The sequence below is a fragment of the Panthera leo genome, chromosome A3, assembly GCF_018350215.1.
Source record: "Panthera leo isolate Ple1 chromosome A3, P.leo_Ple1_pat1.1, whole genome shotgun sequence".
In the NCBI taxonomy this organism is placed as follows: domain Eukaryota; kingdom Metazoa; phylum Chordata; class Mammalia; order Carnivora; family Felidae; genus Panthera; species Panthera leo.
In genome coordinates this window covers 119370885-119394281 of record NC_056681.1, presented here as the reverse complement: position 1 = coordinate 119394281, position 23397 = coordinate 119370885, and the positions used below count along the sequence as shown (strand labels likewise).

The 23397-nt window shown below is 37.2% G+C and overlaps 1 protein-coding gene across 5 annotated transcripts in view; it reads right to left on the bottom strand.

Moving 5' to 3' along the window:
• The window catches only part of ASXL2 (ASXL transcriptional regulator 2), a 123703-nt gene that overhangs the window by 67496 nt on the left and 32810 nt on the right, over window positions 1-23397 (bottom strand). For 4 of the 5 annotated variants that reach the window (XM_042933496.1, XM_042933498.1, XM_042933500.1 and 1 more), the window contains one exon: window positions 8214-8296. In XM_042933496.1, the coding sequence (XP_042789430.1) occupies window positions 8214-8296 (83 nt within the window). Of the gene's footprint in view, window positions 1-8213; window positions 8297-16580; window positions 17039-23397 lie in introns of those variants that run through there. The other variant, XM_042933499.1, reaches the window with a different exon arrangement.

Here is a 23397-nt window from a genome sequence, read left to right as displayed (position 1 = left end):
TTAATACCATGTGAAAGAGATTATCTTGTTCATAAGTAAATGTATTAATACTAATTAGATGCAACTGGGACTCCTCCAAAGAGGTAAAATTTCAATCTAGCAATTGTTTATTGAGCATGATCTTTGTTAGATGGCTCCCAGGTTCTTTACAATTCCAACTCTAAAGGAGCTTGCTTGGGATACAAGACTGAGACATTAAAAAAACAAAAAATCAACTCCTTGTTAGGGAACAAATTGGAGTTCTACAAAACAACAATAAAGATTTAAATGTTCCATTACTGTAAATTCTTTAAAAATGTAGTGGCCCTTTCAGAAGTCAAGTTATTATAATGGCTGAGGTTTTTGTTCCAAATTCTTCCAGAAAGAAATTTACAGTTAGATAGCAACTATCTTAATGTTATTATGTACCAGCACATAATACAAGACTGATTTGAAAAATCAAGCAAATATACTAATCAAAAGAGTAGGAAGAACTAGGGATATACAGACAGTATGATATATTAATAAGAACAAAACCAGAAACAGTAAGCCTGGGTTTCTAGCTTCACAGAACCAGTTGTCTAACCCTGACCAATCTCCATGGGCCTAAATTCTTCAATAATAAATTGACATGTAACGGTAATATCCCAATTAACTATTCCAGCTATAACATTCTGTGACTGAAATAATGTGACTGATTTGGAAAAGGGGTTGGGGAAGGGAGGCAAGGGTGAGGAATACAACAGGGATTACCTTTCTGGGGGTACTGTTAATCAGGGCCATCATGCTGTAAACAGCTAGAGAAACTTCATTTGCAAAAAAATCCAGTTTTTTAAATTATAATTTAAAAGCTAGGTAGTTGGCTACACTCTTTTATTAGCTACATAACTTATTCTCCCACATCAGTTTTATGGTGTACAAGATTCAAATTCATGACTCACCAAAATTATTAATTATTGTATATCATGAACCCTTGGGACCACTCATAAATGGTCTAATTCAGAATATAATCTGAGGATGATAAATTCATAATACCAAGAATCTTCCTAATTTCTCTTTCCTCTTCTACTTATGAATGGAAAGAAATAGTAGTAAGAGAAAAGGGTTTCAGAAAATAGTTATTTTTCTCTTCTTTGCTAAAAACTCTCTTTCTCTAATAGCAGATATAAGAAGAGTCAAGGTAATACAGCTAAAGGATGAACAAAGCAGGTTAAGAAAACCTGGGGGGCGGGGGGCGCAGGCACTAAAAGCAATGGCTAATTTAGAAGGAAGGCTTGAAGTCCTATACTTAAACATTAATGGCTGCCACAGCTGATGAAGGGGAGAAACCTGTTGTACAAGACTAAGGAAAGAAGTAGTGAAGAGTGATTAACAGTAAAGGATTCATGGGAATTGTATAAAACATACACAAACATTTGACTTATGGAGTATTCTGTGTATGTTTCACCAACAGTATTGCATACTTAATGTCTATGTTTAGTTGTTTGCTTTTCTGATAAGCCAAAATATTCAATTTGCACAGTCTCTTGAGTTCGTCTCTGTTGGATATATACTGCATTGCTGAAGTAATAAAATGCCTAAGATTGACTTCAAAACAGTCCAGGGTGAGAGGACAATTTATAATTTAGCTGGAGAATGTATGCTTTTCTTTCCATTTGCAATTTTCTAAAAGTAAAAATTTATTGAGGCGCCTGGGTGGCTCGGTCGGTTAAGCGTCCGACTTCGGCTCAGGTCATGATCTCATGGTCCGTGAGTTCAAGCGCCACGTCAGGCTCTGTGCTGACAGCTCAGAGCCTGGAGCCTGTTTCAGATTCTGTGTCTCCCTCTCTCTCTGTCCCTCCCCTGTTCATGCTCTGTCTCTCTGTCTCAAAAATAAATAAACGTTAAAAAAAAAAAATTAAAAAAAAAAATTTATATTTAGGTAACTGTCTTCGGTATCTTATTAACCGAGACTGGTAACATAAGTGAAAGTACATTATCATGAAAGGAAAGGATGCATTTTTGGATTCTATAACACACCAGAACTCTTTACTCAATGATGTGCCAAACAGGTATTAGGTATTAATCTCTGAAAATAGACACCTACTCTATAGCTCCAGATCACTGTTACCTTTTAGCTGCGACCTTGAAATTTATACTATAACCACGCCCTGCACCTGAATACCTCCTCACCCCTTGTAAGGGTCACAACTTTTTTTGAATCCACAAATACATGCTCAGTGAATCCTTTAACAACTCCTCACTTGTCCAGTTCATTCTTCAGTTCTTTTCTATAGTAAATAGCAGCTATATAATCAGGAAGCCTAGAAATCATTTTTTATTTCCTCTTTCCTTTTACCTTCCACATCCAATCCGTTAGCAAGTCCTGAAATACGTATCTTAAATCCATCTATTCTCCCCAGCACTACTTACCAAATCCAAACAAAACACCACCATAGTTTGCCTGCTCCAGTAAAGCAGCCCCTTTATTAGTCTCCTTAACCCTTTCAACTCCTACTGCTGCAGGCCATTCTTCATAAATTACATTCATCTAAATATATATATTTATCTAAATCATAATTCAGACTACATATCATCTTGTAATTATCAGATGCAAATGTTTGAGGCAGGTGTATTATTTCCTTTTGAGAACTGACTACACGTTTGGACAGAGTGATGCTTAAACATTTAACCACTGGTTAAATTCATACTGGTTTACTGTGTTCTATTCACATCCACTTACTCATTTGGTACAAAAAACTGGCTCCGATTACAGAACTACTCAACATGGAGGTTTCAAACACTAGTCATAAAATATTTGTGTTAAGTAGCCTATACTAGACTATCTGTGATAAACCCCCTTCCTATAGTTTTAAAATGACTGAAAAACAAAGGCTACACCAAAATCTGGAATTCTATTCTAAGCCAAAGAAAAACACAATGATTTTGAACTGAAATTTGTGGATTAATTCATGTTTCCATGAACTCCACAAATTTAAAGCTCAATCCAATTTCATGATTTAAAATTGAGTGAGACTTGGTGAGAGCAGACCCACAATAGCCTCTCTCTCTTTCTGGCTGGTTGCAACTAAAACTTGTAAAAATACAGAAAGCAACTTCCCACACAAAAATTTGTACATGGATGTTCACAGTAGTATTATTCATAATAGCCAAAAAGTGAAAATAACCCCAATGCCCATCAACTGATGAATGGATAAGTAAAATGTGGCATATGCATGCAATGGAATATTATTCAGCAATAAAGGAATAAAGTACTGATAAATAATACAATATGAATGAACCTTCAAATCTTTATACTATATGAAAGGAGCCAGTCAAAAAAGACCACATATTGTGTGATTCCATTTTATGAAATATCCAAAATTGGCAAATCCATGGTCAGAGAAAGCATATTAGAGGTTGCCTAAGGCTGGGGCACTGAGGGTGGGGCAAGGAAAAGGAATGACAACTAATACTGAAGGGTTTCTTTTGGGGATAATGGAAATGTTCTGTACAAATACATTAAATAATAAACCACTGAACCATATGCTTTAAAATGCTTTTATGGTATGTTCATTATATGTCAATTTTTAAAAAGCAACTACCTTAAACATTAAAAATTAAGAAAGCTGGCACATTTGGGAAGTCTAATTTGATTTGTATGGGAGTATGTAGTAAAGAATTTACCTTTACCCAAAGAGAGGTCTGGTCTTTGCCCTTGGATTAAGAAATATCCACTAGGCCTTTTGAGAGACTTGAGCCAGCCAGATAACACTGGCAAAAGAAGGCAGCAGAGAGGGGACAGTAAAATAAAATATAAAGAAAAAAAGAAAATAGTGAAATGGTAGAGTAAATCTAATCATGTCAATGATTATCAGATAGAGTATTTCTTTAAAAAATACTATGTGCTGTCTATACAGTTTAGCTGGAGTGAAGATGGAAACAAATCAAGTAAAACAAAATGGTATATGGGGCCAGACAATGATTTTAGTTATTCTACTGAAAAACTACTGAAGGCTGTTGTGCTAGTTATCAATTTATTGACTTTTAGCTCCAAATCCAGCTTCCTTTGTCCTCTCTGTAGTAGTGGAGCTGGACCCTATAAACACTTCTCCTCTGCCAGTTGGCTCAACGTTAAGTTTGTCAATAGTGCACTGGAGGAACACTACAGCATGAAAGGGCGCTTTTCTTTCTGGTTTTACTGTACTGTTGCCTGCCTGCTCTTACGACAGGCAGCACCCAGCAACATGAAGGACACTTTGACGGCCCTCCACCTTCAGCAAGGTTCAGCAGAATGCCTGTGGGTGGCTTCCCAGAAAATTCTGCTGGAGCCTCAGCTGGCTCCCAGTGAATGTGGGACAGGTGCCCAGCAGGAGGTTTTCCAACAAGTTCTTCTAATACTCAGTAGGGAGTTTCCTAAGTGCTAGCCCAGGCTACAGCACTAGTGAACTTTGTCATCCACTGTCCATTTCCATGACTTTTTCATCATCCCAGAAAGAAACTTTATACTAATTAAACAATAACTCTTTATTTTTCCCTACTCTCAGTCCCCGGTAACCTCTATTCTACTTTCTGTCTCTGTATCAGTCTGCCTGTTCTAAGTATCTCATACAAATGGAACTGTACAATATCTGTCCTTTTTTTTTCCTGTCGTCAATCACTACTTGTCCTTTTGTGTCTTATTTCACTTAGCATGTTTTTAAGGTTTATCCATGTAGTATGTATCTGAATTTCATTCTTTCTTAAGGCTGATAATATTCCACTGAAATTATATACTACGTTTTATTTATCCACTCATCTTTTAATGGACATTTAGGCTGTGTCCACTTTAATGTATTTTAAAATAAAACAATAGAATGTGGAATAATCAAACTTAAGTGAGCTTCTTCAAAATGGGGAAGATGGGGAAAACTACAAAGGGAAAAAAGAACTGAAAGCCACGTACTATGGATTGAGGAATGAAAATTAAACTGTAAAAAGCAGCACATCTTTAATAAAGATATTATCTATTTCATTCAGTAATCTAAAAACTTTAATGATTATAAGACAATCATTTAACACATCACTGCAGCAAGAGAATAAGCTGTAACTGCATCTGAATGTGATCTCCCAACTACTAATACTTCACATATATAACAAGTAGGTTTTCAATGTCTGACATATGCCAAACACAAAAGAGAAGAGGGACAAAGAGCAAATTTCACTCCTCATGGAGCTACCTTAATGTAAGCAATAGAGAAGCTTGATGACTTTTTTAAGATCACAAAAATATGTGACTTCAAACTTTAGGTGGTATGAAGAAATAAACAGAACACTATAATACACTAAAAAAGGAAATATGCTCTAACTCGTAAAGTCAGCCAAAGTGCTCTGAAAAAGACATATTCAAACTGACACGTAAAAAATAAGAGGTAACTGAGGTAAAAGCACATTCCTTGTTAAAAAGTCAGCATATGGGGCGCCTGGGTGGCTCAGTCGGTTAAGCGTCCGACTTCAGCTCAGGTCACGATCTCGTGGCCCGTGAGTTCGAGCCCCGCGTCGGGCTCTTGGCTGATGGCTCAGAGCCTGGAGCCTGCTTCCCATTCTGTGTCTCCCTCTCTCTCTGCCCCTCCTCCGTTCATGCTCTGTCTCTCTCTGTCCCAAAAATAAATAAACGTTAAAAAAAAAATTAAAAAAAAAAGTCAGCATATACAAAGGCTGAAGAAAGAGCTTCCCTACATATTTGAGAATTGATAACATATAATATTTAAAGCTATGGAATTGGACAGAATCGCACTTAAGTTAGAAGGTAATGAGCAAAGGAAAAAAAAAACTGAGAAGGAAGGAGGAGGAGAGAAGAAATGTTTGTAATCGCTTCAGGTAACAGAGTTTCAAAAAGGAAGGCGTAGTCAACTGTGTGAAATAATGCTAAGTAGTAAGAGTAACTAGAAGTCCCATGGAGTTAACAAAATGGAAGTCAATGGTGACTTAGAAAGAACTGCTTTGTTGTTACACAATTGCATCACAACAATGTAGTTTAACCAAGAGCAGCTACTTATAAATTGTTATCACGAAGTGAAGCCAGAAGCTATTTTTGCTGACTCTACCATTTTGCTATTTTTTTCTAAATCTCTTTTTTTCCCCTTCTTTTATTTATTTACTATTCTTCACATATTTACTATTCTTGCCTGCTTCCTAGAAATGATAACGATAAGTGTAAAGTCACAGAGCTTTAGTATATTGGAGCCAGATGACCCTGCACCTGTCACTGAGACCTAAGGGACTGAGGGTAGTTTACTCTCTACACACCAGATATCCTGGTCTATGTCCCCGGTGTGCATCAAAAGTCTAACTTTAAGGAGGAAAAAAATGAAATCTCTTGCCCATTCATATTCTATAAAAACCCCATACTGTTATAAAAAAATATTAGAACACCTTAGCAATTTGTTCCACAGAACCACAAAAATCACTACCTTTTGCTCCTGTAGCTTTGTACAAATTGATCTGTTATTACATGGACATTATGCTTTAATCTAATAAGTCTTATCTAATTCAAATAAAAATTTAGAATTATATCACTGATAAATTAAGTGACTAATTTTTTAATTTACAAAAATGTTTAAATGTTCACACAATTTCTGAGAGACTTATGTTACATAAAGTGAAATACACTAATTTTACTTCATTCCTTCAAAGTCATAACACAAACCTATTTTATTCCCAGCCTATTGACGTTTGGCCACAAATCAAACAAAATTTCTTGAGCTCTGTTAGCAAACAAGGGCAAAAAACTGAATTTTATATTCAAGAAGATGAGAATTACAATCTAGAACACACAACAGCTATTTATCAAAAAATGTATTACTGTCCGTTTACAAATATTTTACCATAGCTCATTACTACTCTGGCATCTGAGCTGAACAATTCTCCAGTGTAAAGGACCATCCAGCACAATGTGAGACATTTAGCATCCTGTTACCTGTTAAATGCCACCGTGCTCCTGTACTTTCTAGTCACTTTGACAATCAAACACAGCCCCATAAATTCTGAACACTTTCCCTAAGGGTGTTTACACAATACCACCCCCACTTGAGAAAACTAGTAGCAGTTTTATTTTTTTTTTTTTAAATTTTTTTTTCAACGTTTTTTATTTATTTTTGGGACAGAGAGAGACAGAGCATGAACAGGGGAGGGGCAGAGAGAGAGGGAGACACAGAATCGGAAACAGGCTCCAGGCTCCGAGCCATCAGCCCAGAGCCTGACGCGGGGCTCGAACTCACAGACCGCGAGATCGTGACCTGGCTGAAGTCGGACGCTTAACCGACTGCGCCACCCAGGCGCCCCAACTAGTAGCAGTTTTAAAGCACTCCAACCTTTCCCATCTTAATGAAAATATCTCTCATGTAGACTCCCAGATTTCAACGTTAACAATACAAAGTACGTTGAACAGAACTTTAACATTTCTTTTTTATTTTTTTAATATTTTAACTTATTTTTGAGAGAGAGAGAGAGAGAGAGAGAGAGGACAAGTGGGGGAGGGGCAGAGAAGGGGAGACACAGAATCAGAAGCAGGCTCCAGGCTCTGAGCTGTCAGCACAGAGCCCTACGTGGGGCTCGAGCTTGTGAACAGCGAGATCATGACTTGAGCCGACGTCGGACACTTAACTGACTGAGCCACCCAGTTGCCCCAATTTTAACATTTCTTGATGACAGAAGGTCTTGTTTATGAAGTGACTATTACGTGCCATTGTAATAGAAGGCTCTTAGAAATTAAAGTGTGTTTTATCTTTGGTCCTGTATTAATTGACCCCAAGCTGTTTTATTTGTACATATAACTATTACTTGAAATACATACTGCTCTATATGTACCTTTTCCATTTTATTCTTTTTGGCCAAGGTTATTTCTTCCTAGATTGTCTATTTCTAGCACTCTCCCTGCACTAGAGAATACTTGTTACATGCTACTGACCAAGCTTATTAAATTAAAAGACTGAACTCATAGGTGAAGGTTTGAAGATGGCTCCAGGACTTCCTAAGAATTAAAGTGCATGGGATGGAAACAGATACATTCTAAGAATTTTTTTTTAAACATACTTGTGGTTTTATAACTGTGCTATGACTGAAAACTCCAGAGATCTGACAACTGAATAAATCAGAAATTAGCAAAGCAGTTATTACTAAATCATCAATCTTCAGGGCTAAAGTACACTGCTATATACCACAAAACACTCTAATCAAGTATTGTAATTATTACTAATGATATTTAAGTAACTCACCTGATTTCTTTTAGTCCTTCTCTCTGGATAACTTGAAGAATTTCTTTATGACTCATGGGTGTATTGGGGTATTTTTCTAAGACCTGAGAAACAAGTATATAATAATAAATTATTTATTTTAAGTTCTTATTATAATTATGTGTATAATTATAGTTCTTATTCTTATAACTATGTATTAATTTCATCCAGCACATACATATCCAGGGACTTTTCATCCCTTTAATTTTGGGACAATAAGAAAAATGGAAAATTAATGAAATATAAACAGGTTCTTCTCTCTTAGTCACAAACAATATGTCAAGTCCTGAAACAGAAATGGATCAAAAAAGATTAAGATTAATAACTAAATTATTTATTAGTAGTGTTTAGTATAAAATTATGTACTTTCTGCCTCCACCCCCATGTCACATGCCTAACTGTGGATCTACTATAGGTAGTTTGAGATTATCATCTTTACATTCCCAGCAAAGCTGAGTATGGCATGAATGCTCAATAAATTCTTAACCAAAACAAATGAACAATACAGTTGTAACAAAATTTCCTGGTTCTGGTAAAAAAGGAGTAAGCATAGTTTATCTCCTGCTGAATATGACTAAAAACCTGGACGGAATGCATGGAGCAGCTATCTGAGGTAGCAATCGGGTTGGAGTACAAAACCACAAATAGAAGTTTTACTAACCCCTAAGTGAGTTTCCTGATTTTATTTGCTCTGGGACCACTCAGTCTAAACTCAAAGGCAGTACAAATTCAGAACTGTCCACTAACAGCAGGCAGAAATGGCTCTCAAGAGAATTCTTCTCTTTTTTGATCTAAGGATCAGTAAAGCGGTCCCCTAGGGAGAGGCGGTTTTCTGAGGTTTCCCCCCTTTCTCTTGACCTATGCCCCCAGACAAGCCAAGACAGCATCCTTGGCAGTGGTGATACCAGCAATGGTTGAACAGGGACTGAAAACTCCAACAAAACAGAACCCTTCTAATCCCCTAGGTGTGAAGGGAATCCACATGGCTTATATTCTTTCTCTGTCATCCTATTGTTTGCCATCAAAGGCAGATGCAGTTGTGGAATATACAGCAAAACAGAGAAATGAAAGCCTCAGCTGTCCAGCCATAGGACAAGGAAGAAGGGTCTGTAGGAGCCAGAAAGTTATCAGGGAGAAAGTTATTGCAAAGACAAAGGAGCCAAGAAAATGATACCACAAAGTTCCATAAACACTCCTGGGGTCACTCCAGAGCTATGCATGTGTGTGTCTGACCCTAATCATAGTATCAGGTTCCCAAATTACCCAGTAAGTGGTACACATGCAGAACAGATCAGAACAACTCTGCAAAGGCTTTGAAAACTAAATATTGGAATTGTAGTGCACAAAAGGTAGGTGGAAACTTGTGATCTGAACCTAACAAAGTCAAATAAATACCTACTTTAAAACTCATCCCCCCCCCCCCGCAAAATTATTCTCCATTGGATTTAAATAAGACATACAATATGATAACATAACATTAAAATGTCTATATACAATCCAACATCACTTGACAACTGAACAACTAGGAAACTCTCAAGAACTCACAAGGGAAAAGACAACCTACACACAATAAATCCAAGATAACAAAGACATTGGAATTATCAAAGACTTTAAAGCAATTATTATAACCATGCTTCAAGTCAGGAAGAGGGGGGTGCCTGGGTGGCTCAGTTGGTTAAGCATCCAACTTTGGCTCAGGTCATGATCTTGCAGTTCTTGGGTTCGAGCCCCACATCAGCCCTGTGCTGACAGTTCGGAGCCTGGAGTCTGGAGCCTGCTTTGGATTCTGTCTCCCTCTCTCTCTGCCCCTACCCTGCTCACACACTTTCTCGAAAACAAATAAACATTAAAAAAAAAAAAAAAAAAAAAAAGTCAGGAAGCGGGCCACCTAGCTGGCTTAGTCGGTGGAGCATGCAACTCTTGATCTCAGGGTTGTGAGCTGGAGCTCTATCCACAGGGTGTAGAGACTACTCAAAAATAAAATCTTAAAAAAAAAAAAAAAAGTCAACAAGAATATTCTTGAAAGAAACAGACAAGAATATTCTTGAAAGAAACAGTGTCAGCAGAGAAATAAGGTGTGTGTGTGTGTGTGTGTGTGTGTGTGTGTGTGTGTGTATGACTGTGTGAAACAAAATAAAATTTTAGGACTAAAAAATACAATAACCAAAATAAAACCCAAAATTCCCTGGAGGCACTCAACTGCAGAATGGAGATAATGAAGAAAAGAGTCAGTGAACTTGAAGCTAAAGCAATAGAAATTATCCATGATGAATAGACAGAAAAATGGTAGAAAAAATAAATGAACAGGGCTAATGGGAAAGAATCACAAAGTGTAACATTCATGTTATCAGAATCCCAAAAAGAGATGAGAAAGAGTGCAAAAACCGTATCTGAAGAAACAGCAGCAGAAAACTCCCCAAATTTGGTTAAAGATATACACTTACAATTTCAGCAAGGTCAATGAATCTCAAACAACACAAATTCAAAGAAACCCATACCAAACGCTAAAACAACAAAATAAATTTGAAAGCAACCCAGGTAAAACAACCATTTATTTAGGAGAACAATTCCAGTGACTGTACATTTCTCATCAGAAACCATGGAAAGTAGAAATAGTGAAAAAAACATTGTAAAGTACTGTAAGAAAAGGGCTCTCAATTCAAAATTCCTATCCAGCAAAAATGCCCCTTAAGAATAAAAGGGAAAGGGGGCACCTGGTTGGCTCAGTGGGTAGAGCATCTGACTTTTGATCTCGGGGTCATGAGTTCAAGCCCCATATTAGTATAGACATGACTTTTTTAAAAAATGGGAACAAAGGGGGTACCTGGGTGGCTCAGTCAGTTAAGCATCCAACTTCACCTCAGGTCATGATCTCATAGTCTGTGAGTTCAAGTCCCATATTGGGTTCTGTGCTAACAGCTCAGAGCCTGGAGCCGACTTTGGATTCCATGCCTCTCTCTCTCTCTCTCTCTCTCTCTCTCTCTCTGACCCTTCCCCACTCACACTCGGTCTCTCAAAAATGAATATAAATGCTGAAAATGAAAAAAAAAAAAAGAATGAAGGGGAAATCTAAACATTCCCAGATGAAGGAAAACTAAGTGTCTGCCACTACCTCACTAGGCTTAAAATGATTTATTTTAAAAAATAAATTAAAAATTTTTAAATAAATAAATAAAATGACTCCCTTTAAGTCAATTCTGGTTTCCTCTTTTTTTAGATCCAAAGTTTAAGCAGAACTCTTATACCTAAATCATTTTCCATTCTCACTGTTAAAGAAATAAAGAACTAGGGGCACGTGGGTGGCTCAGTAGGTTAAGTATCTGACTTCAACTCAGGTCATGATCTCACAGTTCATGGGTTTGAGCCCTGCATCAGGTTCTGTGCTGACAGCTCAGAGCCTGGAGCCTACTTCAGATTCTATGTCTCCCTCTCTCTCCACCCTTCCCCTGCTGACACTCTGTCTCTCAAAAATGAATAAATGTTTAAAAATTTTTTTAATAAAATTAAAAAAAAATAAAGAACTCTTGGCAATTAAAAGATGCCAATGAAAGCTAAAATGAACCAGTTCTCTATACTATACTACCAAAAGAATATTATTTAGTACAGCAAGTCAATAATAACAGATACAGGACTTGTATAATAGAAATCATTAAAGTCAGATACCCTAGATCAGCCATTAAGGTATCACAATGTGGTATCACCTACTACCACCTATGAAGAAAATACAAATAAGTGCTATACATTCTCTCAGTTAAATTTCACAGCAACTTTAAAAGGAAAACATTAATATCCCCATTCAAAAAGTGGGATAACTAGGGGCGCCTGGGTGGCTCAGTCGGTTAAGCGTCCGACTTTCAGCTCAGGTCACGATCTCGCGGTCTGTGAGTTCGAGCCCCGCGTCGGGCTCTGGGCTGATGGCTCGGAGCCTGGAGCCTGCTTCCAATTCTGTGTCTCCCTCTCTCTCTGCCCCTCCCCCGTTCGTGCTCTGTCTCTCTGTCTCAAAAATAAATAAACGTTAAAAAAAAAAATTAAAAAAAAAAAAAAGTGGGATAACTAAGGTTCAATAAGTAGATTTCCAAACACAAGACAGCAAGGGTAAGTGGTAGCCAGAATTGAAACTCAAGTCTATCTTGCATCACTACAGCACACTGTGTCCTGTGTCTACATCCATTTTCTCATTTGCTTAATCATAAAATCCAACAAACACACCTCCATTTATCATCTTCCTTGATCTCTCTGCTACATCTGACAGTGTTAATAACCGTTCTTTTCTTAGACATTGCTCTCTCTAGACTTTTTTTCTAAAACCCTTCTTCTTAGTCTTCTTCACAGATGTCTTTTTCTATGCCCACCCTTAAATAATTTATAAGCATCAATCTGCAGCTTTTGCTGCTCATTCCACCAACTCTCCCTGAGTAACATCATCCATCCCCAAGTCTTCACCAAGCACCCGTATTTTGATAAAAGAAAAAGCAGCACAGTCTGTACATAACTACCTTTTATTTTTTTTAATCTTTTTTTAATGTTTATTTATTTCTGAGACAGAGAAAGACAGAGCATGAGTGGGGGAGGGGCAGAGAGAGAGGGAGACACAGAATCAGAAGCAGGCTCCAGGCTCTGGACTGTCAGCACAGAGCCCGATGCGGGGCTCAAATTCACAAACAGTGAGATCATGACCTGAGCCGAAGTCGGTCACTCAACCGACTGAGCCACTCAGGCGCCCCCATAACTACCTTTTAAACATCAACCTTAGATGCTTCAGAAACATCTCAAACTTAGCATGTCCAAAATTTCACTTATTATCCTTGTCCAAATTAAGGCCCATATAGAAAACTGAGCCTTTATTTATTGTCTATATATTAAAATGTATACAATTACTGAAAATGAAAAAAAAAAATACACCATGGACATGGACAAATAATTCATAAAAGAGCTAATACAATAGGATAGCAATCATATGAAAAAGCATTTACATACTGAAATATTTACAGATGAAATTATATGATGTCTGGAATTTGATTCAAAATTATACAGAGGAAATTAGGACAGAGGCTTAAATATAGCAAGATTGGCTATAAGTTGGTAATTATAAGAGCTACACAATGGGTACAAAGATATTCATTATATTATTGTCAACTTTTGTGTACACATTCAATATCCCATAATAAAATTTATGAAAAATAAAAGAACCAGAACGTTTGACTTTACCAACAATCAAATATAAAACTCATATTCTCTAATGTTTTTCCCCCGCTAATGTAGACAGCAAAAACATGGCAATAAGTAAACACCATGAAATGAGTATGTACACATAATCCAGTACTACTGAGATAGAAGAAAATATTCATTATGTTACTCACTAAAAAATTTAAAGGCTACTTATCCAATAACAGGACACCAAGGAATCTGGCATTATCTATACCACTGAATATTATACAGCCATAAATGAAAAGGGAACATGACTTGGATATGGAGGCCTCCTCTCTAAGCCTCCCTCAAAACTAGATATGGAACTCAAGTTCTAGACACCAGAACGTGATAACAGCAACAACCAGATTTTCAAAAAGCCAGAGCACGTCCCACTTTGGCCCTTTCTCTACCCCGAGGCTTTGACAATGGAGGTGACAAGGCATCCTGACCCATACAGGTAAGGCCATTCCTTAAGAATGGCAGACTACTGACTATACCTCCAGACCGCTGCATGAAAGAGAAATACACATCCAATCCATTTAAGGAACTGTTACACACAGCCAAGTCTGTGCCTAACTAATATGACTGACCAATCTATCCACAGGACACGGGACAGCAAGTGACCTTAAAACTTAAATTACATTATTCCTCTGATTTTAACACTTCTTTTAATTAGCTAAAATTGAAATCTGAATTCCTTGATAGAGCTTAAAAAATTCTACATGAAATCCTGTATCTTACTCTTCTTACATTACCTTCTTGCCCTTCTTCAAATATAACAAATTCATTCCTAACTCAGGGCCATTTGCATCTGTCCCACCTCCTGCAATGCTTTCCCCTTTAACTCTCTCCCTTCACTTCTTCAGAGAGATCCTGACCACTCTAAAATACACTCAGACACTCACAAGCAACGCCACCACCTACACACACACACACACACACACACACACACACCCGCACATGCAGACACACTTTATTCCCTTGGTCTGATTTTCCCCCAGCTTTAGTGAGACATAATTGACAAATAACCTTGTGTACATTTAAAGTATACAATATGGTCATGTGATATTCTTATATATAGTTAAATGATTACATTAAGCTTTGTTAACTATCACATAGTTATTTGTGCACATGGTAACAATTAAAAGATCTACTTGTAGCAAATTTCACGGTTTTTCTTTTTCTTTTCTTTTTTTTTTTTTTTTTTTTTTAAAGAGAAAATGCGTGCATGGACAAGCACCCGGGAGGGGCAGAGGGAAAAAGAGAGACAGAATCTTAAGGAAGCTCCATACCCAGTGCTGGGCCCATGGCAGGGCTCAATCTCACAACCGTGAGATCATGACCTGAGCCAAGATCAAGAGTTGGATGTCCAACCAACTAAGCCACGCAGGAGTCCCATATCCTTAGCAAAAAAATACACAATATTGTTTACTACAATCACCATGCTGTACATTAATTAGATCACCAGAATTTATTCTTCTAATTGCTAGTTTGTATCCTTTGACCAACATCTCTCCATTTCCCCTACCCACCCCCAAAGCCTAGAAACCAACAACTTACTGTTTCTGAGATCAATTTTTTTAATCTATCTATCCATCTATCCGTCCATTTTTGAGAGACAGACAGAGAGAACAAGCAGGGTTGGGACAGAGAGAGGGAGGCAGAGAATCCCAAGCAGCCTCCAAACGGTCAGCATAGAGACTGACACAGGGCTCAAACTCATGACCTGAGCCAAAACCAAGAGTCAGATTCTTAACTGACTGAGCCACCCAGGTGCTCTGATAACAACTTTTTTTAGATTCCACATATGGGACCATGCAGTATTTGTCTTTCTCTATCTGACTGTTTCACTTAGCATAAAGCTCACAAGGTTCATCCTTGTCATATACGGCAGATTTCCTTCTTTTTATGGCTGGATAGTATTCCATTGCACACAGTAATTTTTTTTTTTTTTTTTTTTTTTTTTTTTCAGATCTTCTGTATGACACCTAAGTTGTTTCCATGTCTCAGCTACTGTGAATAATGCTGCAATGAACACAGGGGTGCAAATACCTCTCTAAGACAGTATTTCATTTCCTTTGGGTATATACCCAGAAGTGGGATTGCTGGTAGTTCTATTTTTTTTTTTTTATGTTTATTTATTTTTGACAGAGAGAGACAGAGCATGAGCAGGGGAGGGGCAGAGAGAGATGGGGACACAGAATCTGAAACAGGCTCCAGGCTCTGAGCTATCAGCACAGAACCCGACGCGGGGCTCGAACTCACAAACTGCGAGATCATGACCTGAGCTGAAGTCGGATGCTCAACCGACTGAGCCACCCAGGCGCCCCTGGTAGTTCTATTTTTTAAGGAACATCCATACTGTTTACCATAGTGTCTGTACCAACTGATGTGGCACAAAAAGAGTTTTTATATAGAGATATACACATAAAATATGGTCAAATAAAAACACAAAAGACTGATATACCTATTAAAACATTAAAACCTGAATTCACACAAAAAAAAACTTCCTATGAAGATTATCTTCAGATGGTGCTGCCAAGATAATACATAAATTTTTTTTACATTTCTCCCTTAATTCACACATATTTATAACTGCCTTATGGTTTATAAACATCACATAGCCATTCTATTTCATTCGATCCTCACAATAATCCAAGAAGGAAAACAGGTTTAGTTATGTCTATTTTACCAGGAAGTTAAGACTCAGAAGTTACAAAGCACAGCCTGAACTTAGATGGCAAAACTCTTAATTCCCCAAACTAGAGGATAATATTAACACTTTATACAAAGTGAAGAGTTCAGAGGTGCCTAGGTGGCTCAGTCGGTTGAGCGTCTGGCTCTTGATTTCAGCTCAGATCACGATCCCAAGGTCGTGGGATTGAGACCTACACAGGGTTCCAAGCTGGGCATAGAGCCTGCGTAAGATTCTCTCTCCCTCTGCCCTTCTACGGCTCGTGCACATTCTCTCTCTCTCTCTCTCTCTCTCTCTCTCTCAAAAACAAAACAAAACAAAGAGTTCAATGATAAAAGAAATATTTATTTTGTTAACTAAAATATGCTGGAATGATACAAACTGCCTCTGCTGAATAGTGGGTAGGTTCTTACCTCTTGAGGCAAAAACAAAAAAACTAACAGGATTACAGAAATGTCACTTACTCTTTTGATTAAGACAGGAATAGGATGTCCAACTGTAAAGATCCAATAGAGACCTTTTTCTCACACGTCTGTTTTGAAACATGACAAAATTAGCTTAATGAAAATGTCAGCCTCTACGTATGTCTGTAAGTAAGTTGATATCTTAAGAAGTGGGTCCCTGGCTTTGTTTTCAGCAATGAGCAAGTACATAAAACTGAAAAACAAGATTCTGGTGGGGCCTGGGGAGATCCTAATATTTTAAAAACTGTGTTTCTCAAATTCTAGTATTAATCAGGCAAAATAAGAGTGTTTCACTAACTTCCAGTGAAATTCATGGTACTCCACAAAGAAATTAATTCCAGGTGCTGAGTTAAATCTATATACAGTCAGATATACCATATGTAAAGTAACAGGGTTTCCCCAATGATAATGCATATTCATTCTAGAATACTTATTCATTTATTTATTTTAGTAATCTCTACACCCAATGCAGGGCTCAAAATTACAACCCCAAGATCAAGAGTCACATGCTCTTCTGACTGAGCCAGCGGGGTATCCCCATTCTAGAAAATTCGGAATAACAACAACAACAAAAAAAAACAGGTTTTATTTAACTGTATGTACAGAGGGCTTCTGCCATGACAGAACAGGACTTAACATGTTGGCATATCCCCTTCCAGGAGTTTTTCAGTAACATTTTACATAGTTGAGATTTCTTCTGCACATATCAGTTTGTACTATTTTAATATTATTAGAAGCCCTTTTTTGCAAATCTTGAGACATCTATTGATATATTTCATAGCAGCATAATACTCCAGTGAATATTATACACACATAAACACTAAATCACTTAATCCATTTCCTATTGTTGCATATTAGAATCACTTAAAGGGGTGCCCAGATGGTTCAGAGCATCTGACTCTTGGTTTCGACTCAGGTCATGATCTCACAGGTTGTGGGACGGAGCCCCACAATGGGCTCTGCAAAGTCAACTTGGAATTCTCTCTCCCTCTCTCTGCCCCTCCCCTGCCAGTACACACACGGTCTCTCTCAAAATAAACAAATTAAAAAAATTTTTAAATCACTTAAAGAAGCACTATTATTATTATCCTTACACACTGGACCAACAAATGCCAAGAATGAGACAGACCCTAATTTTATCCCTGATTCTATCATTTAGAGCTCTGTGACTTTGTAAAGTCAATCTCTGAGCCTCAAATTCATCAGTAAAATGAAAATAAGAACAATATCTATAACTTATGAAAGACCATGTGCGTCAAAGAGAATATTTTATTTTGAGCAGTTTCGTTTAGAACTTGGGGATAGTGGGGTGACTCAGTCAGTTAAGCATTTGACTTTGCCTCAGGTCATGATCTCACATTTCATGAGTTTGAGCCGTGCAACAGGCTCTGTACTTAACAGTGTGGAGCCTGCTTCAGATCCTGTCTCCCTCTCTCAATCTCAAAAATAAACAAACATGAAAAAAAAAATAGAACTTGGGGATATAGCAATTCTCAATAATGTGTTATTGTGTTTTTTTATTTTTTATTATAACAAATGCCAAGTGTTTCTGATTATTTTTAAAATCTAACAAGTGGAATTCCTGCATAAAGTTATTTTAATATAGTCAAATTGCGATCCGCCAGATGTACGGGAGTTTCACTACACCATTAACCGGCATTTATATCATTTTAAAACTCTTTGGTAACTATTTTAAATATACATATGCTACAATTTTAAAATTTTAGTTACTAATGAGGTTGGATTGGTCATGTCATTAAACATTTATATTTCCTTTGTTGGGTGACCCTGACATAAGGCAACAAGTTACTTGATTTAAATAATAAAAATCAAATTAAAAACTAAAATTTTAGGGGTGCCTGGGTGGTTCAATCAGTTAACATCCAACTCTTGACTTTGGCTCAGGTTGTGATCTCATGTGGGATCGAGCCTCATGTCAGGCTTTGCACTGACAGCACGGAATTTGCTTGGGATTCTCTTTCTCCCTTTCTGCCCCTTTCCCCAGCTCATGCTCTCTCTCAAATATAAACTTAAAAATATAAAAATAAAAAATAAATTATAAAATTTAACAACTACAGGGGCACTCAGCTGGCCCAGTCTTGGGTCTTAGAGTTGTGAGTTCAAGTCCCATGTTAAGCATAGAGCCTACTTACACACACACACACACACACACACACACACACACACACACACACACAACTTAACAACTACATCACAAAAAGAGATCTGGTTGAACACTACAAATACACTGCTTTTATTCCATAAAAGAAAGGAGAACATTAAATGATTTTGCCAAGTCTACCTAAACAAAATATATTTCCATCAACAAGTTAAAAGAGTAAAAATACACAACTGATTAACCCAAAGCAGAAAACTACATTAAAAGCATTGTTAAGGGTATAAATGATATTCCATATTTAGTTGTTATTCCAGGCAGATTCAGTTCCAACACAGAACTTCCCCTCAAATAATCCATTTGGTTGCCTGAAGAAAACATACTGCCACTGAAATCTCTGAGGAACTCTGTTGCTACAAGTTCTGCTTGGGAAAAGTGGGAAAATGTAGAGGTTTTTGTAAACCATTCTGAAAAGCACTGGAGTTGATAAAAGAAAAACAGTTTGTACAATTGCTTGCCCTCGTCAAAAACTAGAAGGAGTTTCGGGGCGCCTGGGTGGCTTGGTCGGTTAAGCGTTCGACTTCGACTCAGGTCATGATCTCACAGTCTGTGAGTTCAAGCCCCGTGTCGGGTTCTGTGCTGACCGCTCAGAGCCTGGAGCCTGTTTCAGATTCTGTGTCTCCCTCTCTCTCTGCCCCATCCCCACTCATGCTCTGTCTCTCTCTGTCTCAAAAATAAATAAACGTTAAAAAAAAAATTAAAAAAAAAACAAAAACTAGAAGGAATTTCTAAGGAAACTGATACAATCATCCCCCTGGCAATTAAAGTTCGTTCTGTTGGGGTGCCTGGGTGGTTCGTCCATTAAGCATCCAACCCTTGGTTTCGGCTCAGGTCATGATTTCCCCAGTTTGTGGGTTCGGGCCCCGCGTCTAGCTCTGCACTGAGGGCATGGAGCCTGCTTGGGATTCTCTCTCTCCCCTCCCCCTCTGCCCCTCCCCAACTCACTCTCTTTCTCTCAAAATTAATTAATTAATTAATTTTTTTTTTTTTTTTTTTTTTTTTTTTTTTAATCAAAGACCTGGAGCGCTGTACTGACAGCTTATAGCCTGGAGCCTTCTTCGGATTCTGTGCCTCCCTCTCTGTCTCTGTCCCTCCCCTATCTGTGCTCTGTCTTTCTCTCTCTCTAAAATAAATTTTTAAAAATTATTAAAAAAAAAAAAAAAGACCTAAAAATTTTTATACGCCTTTCTAGTGAGGACTTCCCAGATTTTCTAGATATACTAGTCTTTAATGAAATAAAATAGAAGAAACCAGTTAGTTACAACTGCATAAGGGATATTTACTTTCCTTTAAAAAAAAAAAAGTTTATCACTAGTTCCTTTAAATATTAGGAACTCAAAATTAATTTTAAATTTAGAAAATTATTTGTGCTAGATTTCTCAATACTTAGAGCCATAAATCACTCAGTTTGGAGAAGAAACGAATGTTTTTCTTGAGGTGCCTGGGTGGCTCAGTTGGTAGAGCGTCCGTCTCTTCAGCTTAGGTCCTGCTCCCAGGGTCTCAGGACCAAGCCCGGCATAGAGCTTTGCACTGAGCATAGAACCTGTGAAAGATTCTCTGCCCCTAGGGGCGCCTGGGAGGCTCAGTCATTAATCATCCGACTTCGGCTCAGGTCATGATCTCATGGTTCATGGGTTCGAGCCCCACGTTGGACTCTGTGCTGACAAGCTCAGTGCCTGGAGCCTGCTTCAGATTCTGTGTCTTTCTTTCTTTCTGCCCCTCCCCCACTTGCACTCCTGTCTCTCTCTCTCTCAAAAATAAACATTAAAAACAAATTTTAAGCCTCAAAAAATAACTACAATTCTTTAATACCAAATTATTTAGACATCCCCAATTTTCATGAAAAAAACAAACTTTTTTAAACAGTTAGACTGCTCAAATCAGTATTCAAAGACCCAAACATATCACATTTGGTTAACATACGTCTTAAACTCTCTTCTAATCTATAGATTTCTTCCATTTTTCTTCCAATTTATTTACTGAAGAAACCAGGTAGATTGTGCTATAGTTTCCCACATTTCCATATTTTGTTAATTGTATAGTACTCTGTCCCTCATATTTCCTGAATATTAGAATTAACACCTAGAGACTGGCTCAGATTTGTATTTTATTTTAGCAAAAACACTTCATAGGCAGTGTTGGAGACTTCCTATCACACCACGTCAGAACACAAAACATCTGTGGTCTCTTTTTTTGAAATGACTTCTATAGAGTTTCATATTATAAACTACAAGCTATTTTATACTATAAAGTATTAAAAAGTTTCCCATAAGCATTCCTACCTAATTGTTTTAGTACCCATAATGATCACTACCTAGACTCGTTATTTTATTTAGGTGTCCAAAAATGGTGATAAGTCTATCATTCCTTCTTCATTCATTAGCTAAAATCCTTCCAAAAAGAAATGTTTTCCTCCATCTACTTTTTGGTTACCTGAAAGGCAGAGAATTCATACAGACAAGGGTAAGTGTTTGATTATGTCCTATTTAATAATTTTCAGAGTAATTACCCAACTTTCCTAGTATGCTCCAAAGGGAACCAGTGAAGTTGGGTTGTTTGTTTGAAGCATCATTAGGAATATTATGAATATCCTTTTATGAAATATCATTACAAATTAATATATTTCTGTGATTTAATAACTGTGTTTCCTCACTTGTAAACTGGTTATTCATGACCACTGTCTACTTAGTATATATACCATTTGTATTTCTATTTTCACATTCAATATATTAAAACTTTAAAATGAATACTAAAACTTCTGCTGTCACATTTATTGCAAATATTTTTTCCAGTTTATCCTTTATCTTTTCATTACTGCTATTTTTACATGGAGGTTTTTATTAACTCCATGTATTATAACTGGTCTTCTCTTTTTATTTCCTTTTTTTTTTTTTTCTGGTAGCTTTTTGTTTTCAATGTTTATTCATTTATTTAGAGGAACAGAGACCACATGCATCGGGAGGGGCACAGAGAGAAGTGGGGGGGGGGGGGAACAATCCCAAGCATGCTGTGCACCATCAGCATGGAGCCTTATGCAGGGCTCAAACATACGAACTGTGAGATCATGACCTGAGTCGAAATCAAGAGTTGGACACTCAACCAACTGAACCACCTAAGCACCCCTCTTTTGATTTTCTTTAGCACTTCTACATTTTATATCTTCCCTCCCTTAGATAGCTTAATATTTTTCCAACTTTTCATTTACATTTAACTTTTAATTCACTTAATTTTTAATAAGAAAATATGCATTATGCATAGACAGAGAGAGAAAAATGTGCAGATACACTAGATACATTACTATTACAATACTATTACTACATTGTATTACTATTACATTATTTTACCAGAAAGACCATAGTAGTTTTACAAAACATTTAGCTTACGTTAACCACAGGAGGGCAGTGTTTATCAAACAAAAATAGCATTCCTTTGGCATTGTTCATGGAACTACTACAAACACAATTTGAAGAAACTACTTTATGACAATCAGAATAGCTTCTCAGAAGAATTTTTTATTTTACTGTAAGCTCTACACCTAATGTGGGGCTTGAACTCATGACCCCAAGATCAAGAGTTGCATGCTCTACAACTGAGTCAGCCAGGCACCTCTGCTCAGAAGAATTAAAATTAACATCACACTGAATTAAAGCATGATAAAATAAAAATTTTAAAGTGTGCCTGAAACATCTATTTCTTGGGTGCCTGGGTGGCTCAGTCGGTTAAGTGCCCAACTCTTAAGTCTCAGATCATGTTTAACCTCAGGGTTGTGAGTTCAAACCCCATGTTGGGCTCCATGGTGGGCATGGAGCCTACTTTAAAAAATTAAAACACCTATTTTATAAAAAAGTATCTATTTCTTTATTTGCAGATTCTCACATCCAGCTAATAAGTAAGATATTAAAATTACACTTTCTAAGTACCAAGAAAAATCTAGACGGCCCCTAAGATTCAAGTTTAACTCTAGCATAAACAACAGCATTTCAATTATTGATGCACTCATGAGTTCCTTCCAGATATGCATATATGCAGAGCCTGAATTTTGTATAATCTAGGTGATTTTATCTTGCATTTAAAATGTGCAGATAAAAATATGATAATCTTTATAGATTTAAATCAGTGTTATATGGCTTACTTACTAAGCTTCAATTAGTGTTAACTAATTAGTTTCAATTAGTGTAACTAAAGTCATAGTAATGAATAAGGTCACCCAGGAAATATGCAGAATGATGTAAGCCTATACTACAAAACCAATATACCACTGTGTAAGAGTCAGAGAAGAAAACCCAGCCAGTAAGTAAGGAGTGGCTAGAGGACTAAGAAGAAAATCAGAAGAACATGGTGCCTCAGAAAAGACAAAACATTCTAAGAACGATGAAGTGGTCAATCATGTCAAAAACTGCCTAAACTGAGACAACTTCAAAATCCCCTGTATTTAGCAACAAGTAACCCTTTTTTTAATGTTTATTTTTGAGAGAGACAAAAAGAGAGAGAGAGAGAGCACGTGCGTGCACAAGCAGGGGAGGGGCGGAGAAAGAGGGAGACACAGAATCCAGAGCAGTCTCCAGGCTCTGAGCTATCAGCACAAACCCCAACGCAGGGCTCGTACTCATGAAACATGAGGTCATGACCTGAGCCAAAGTC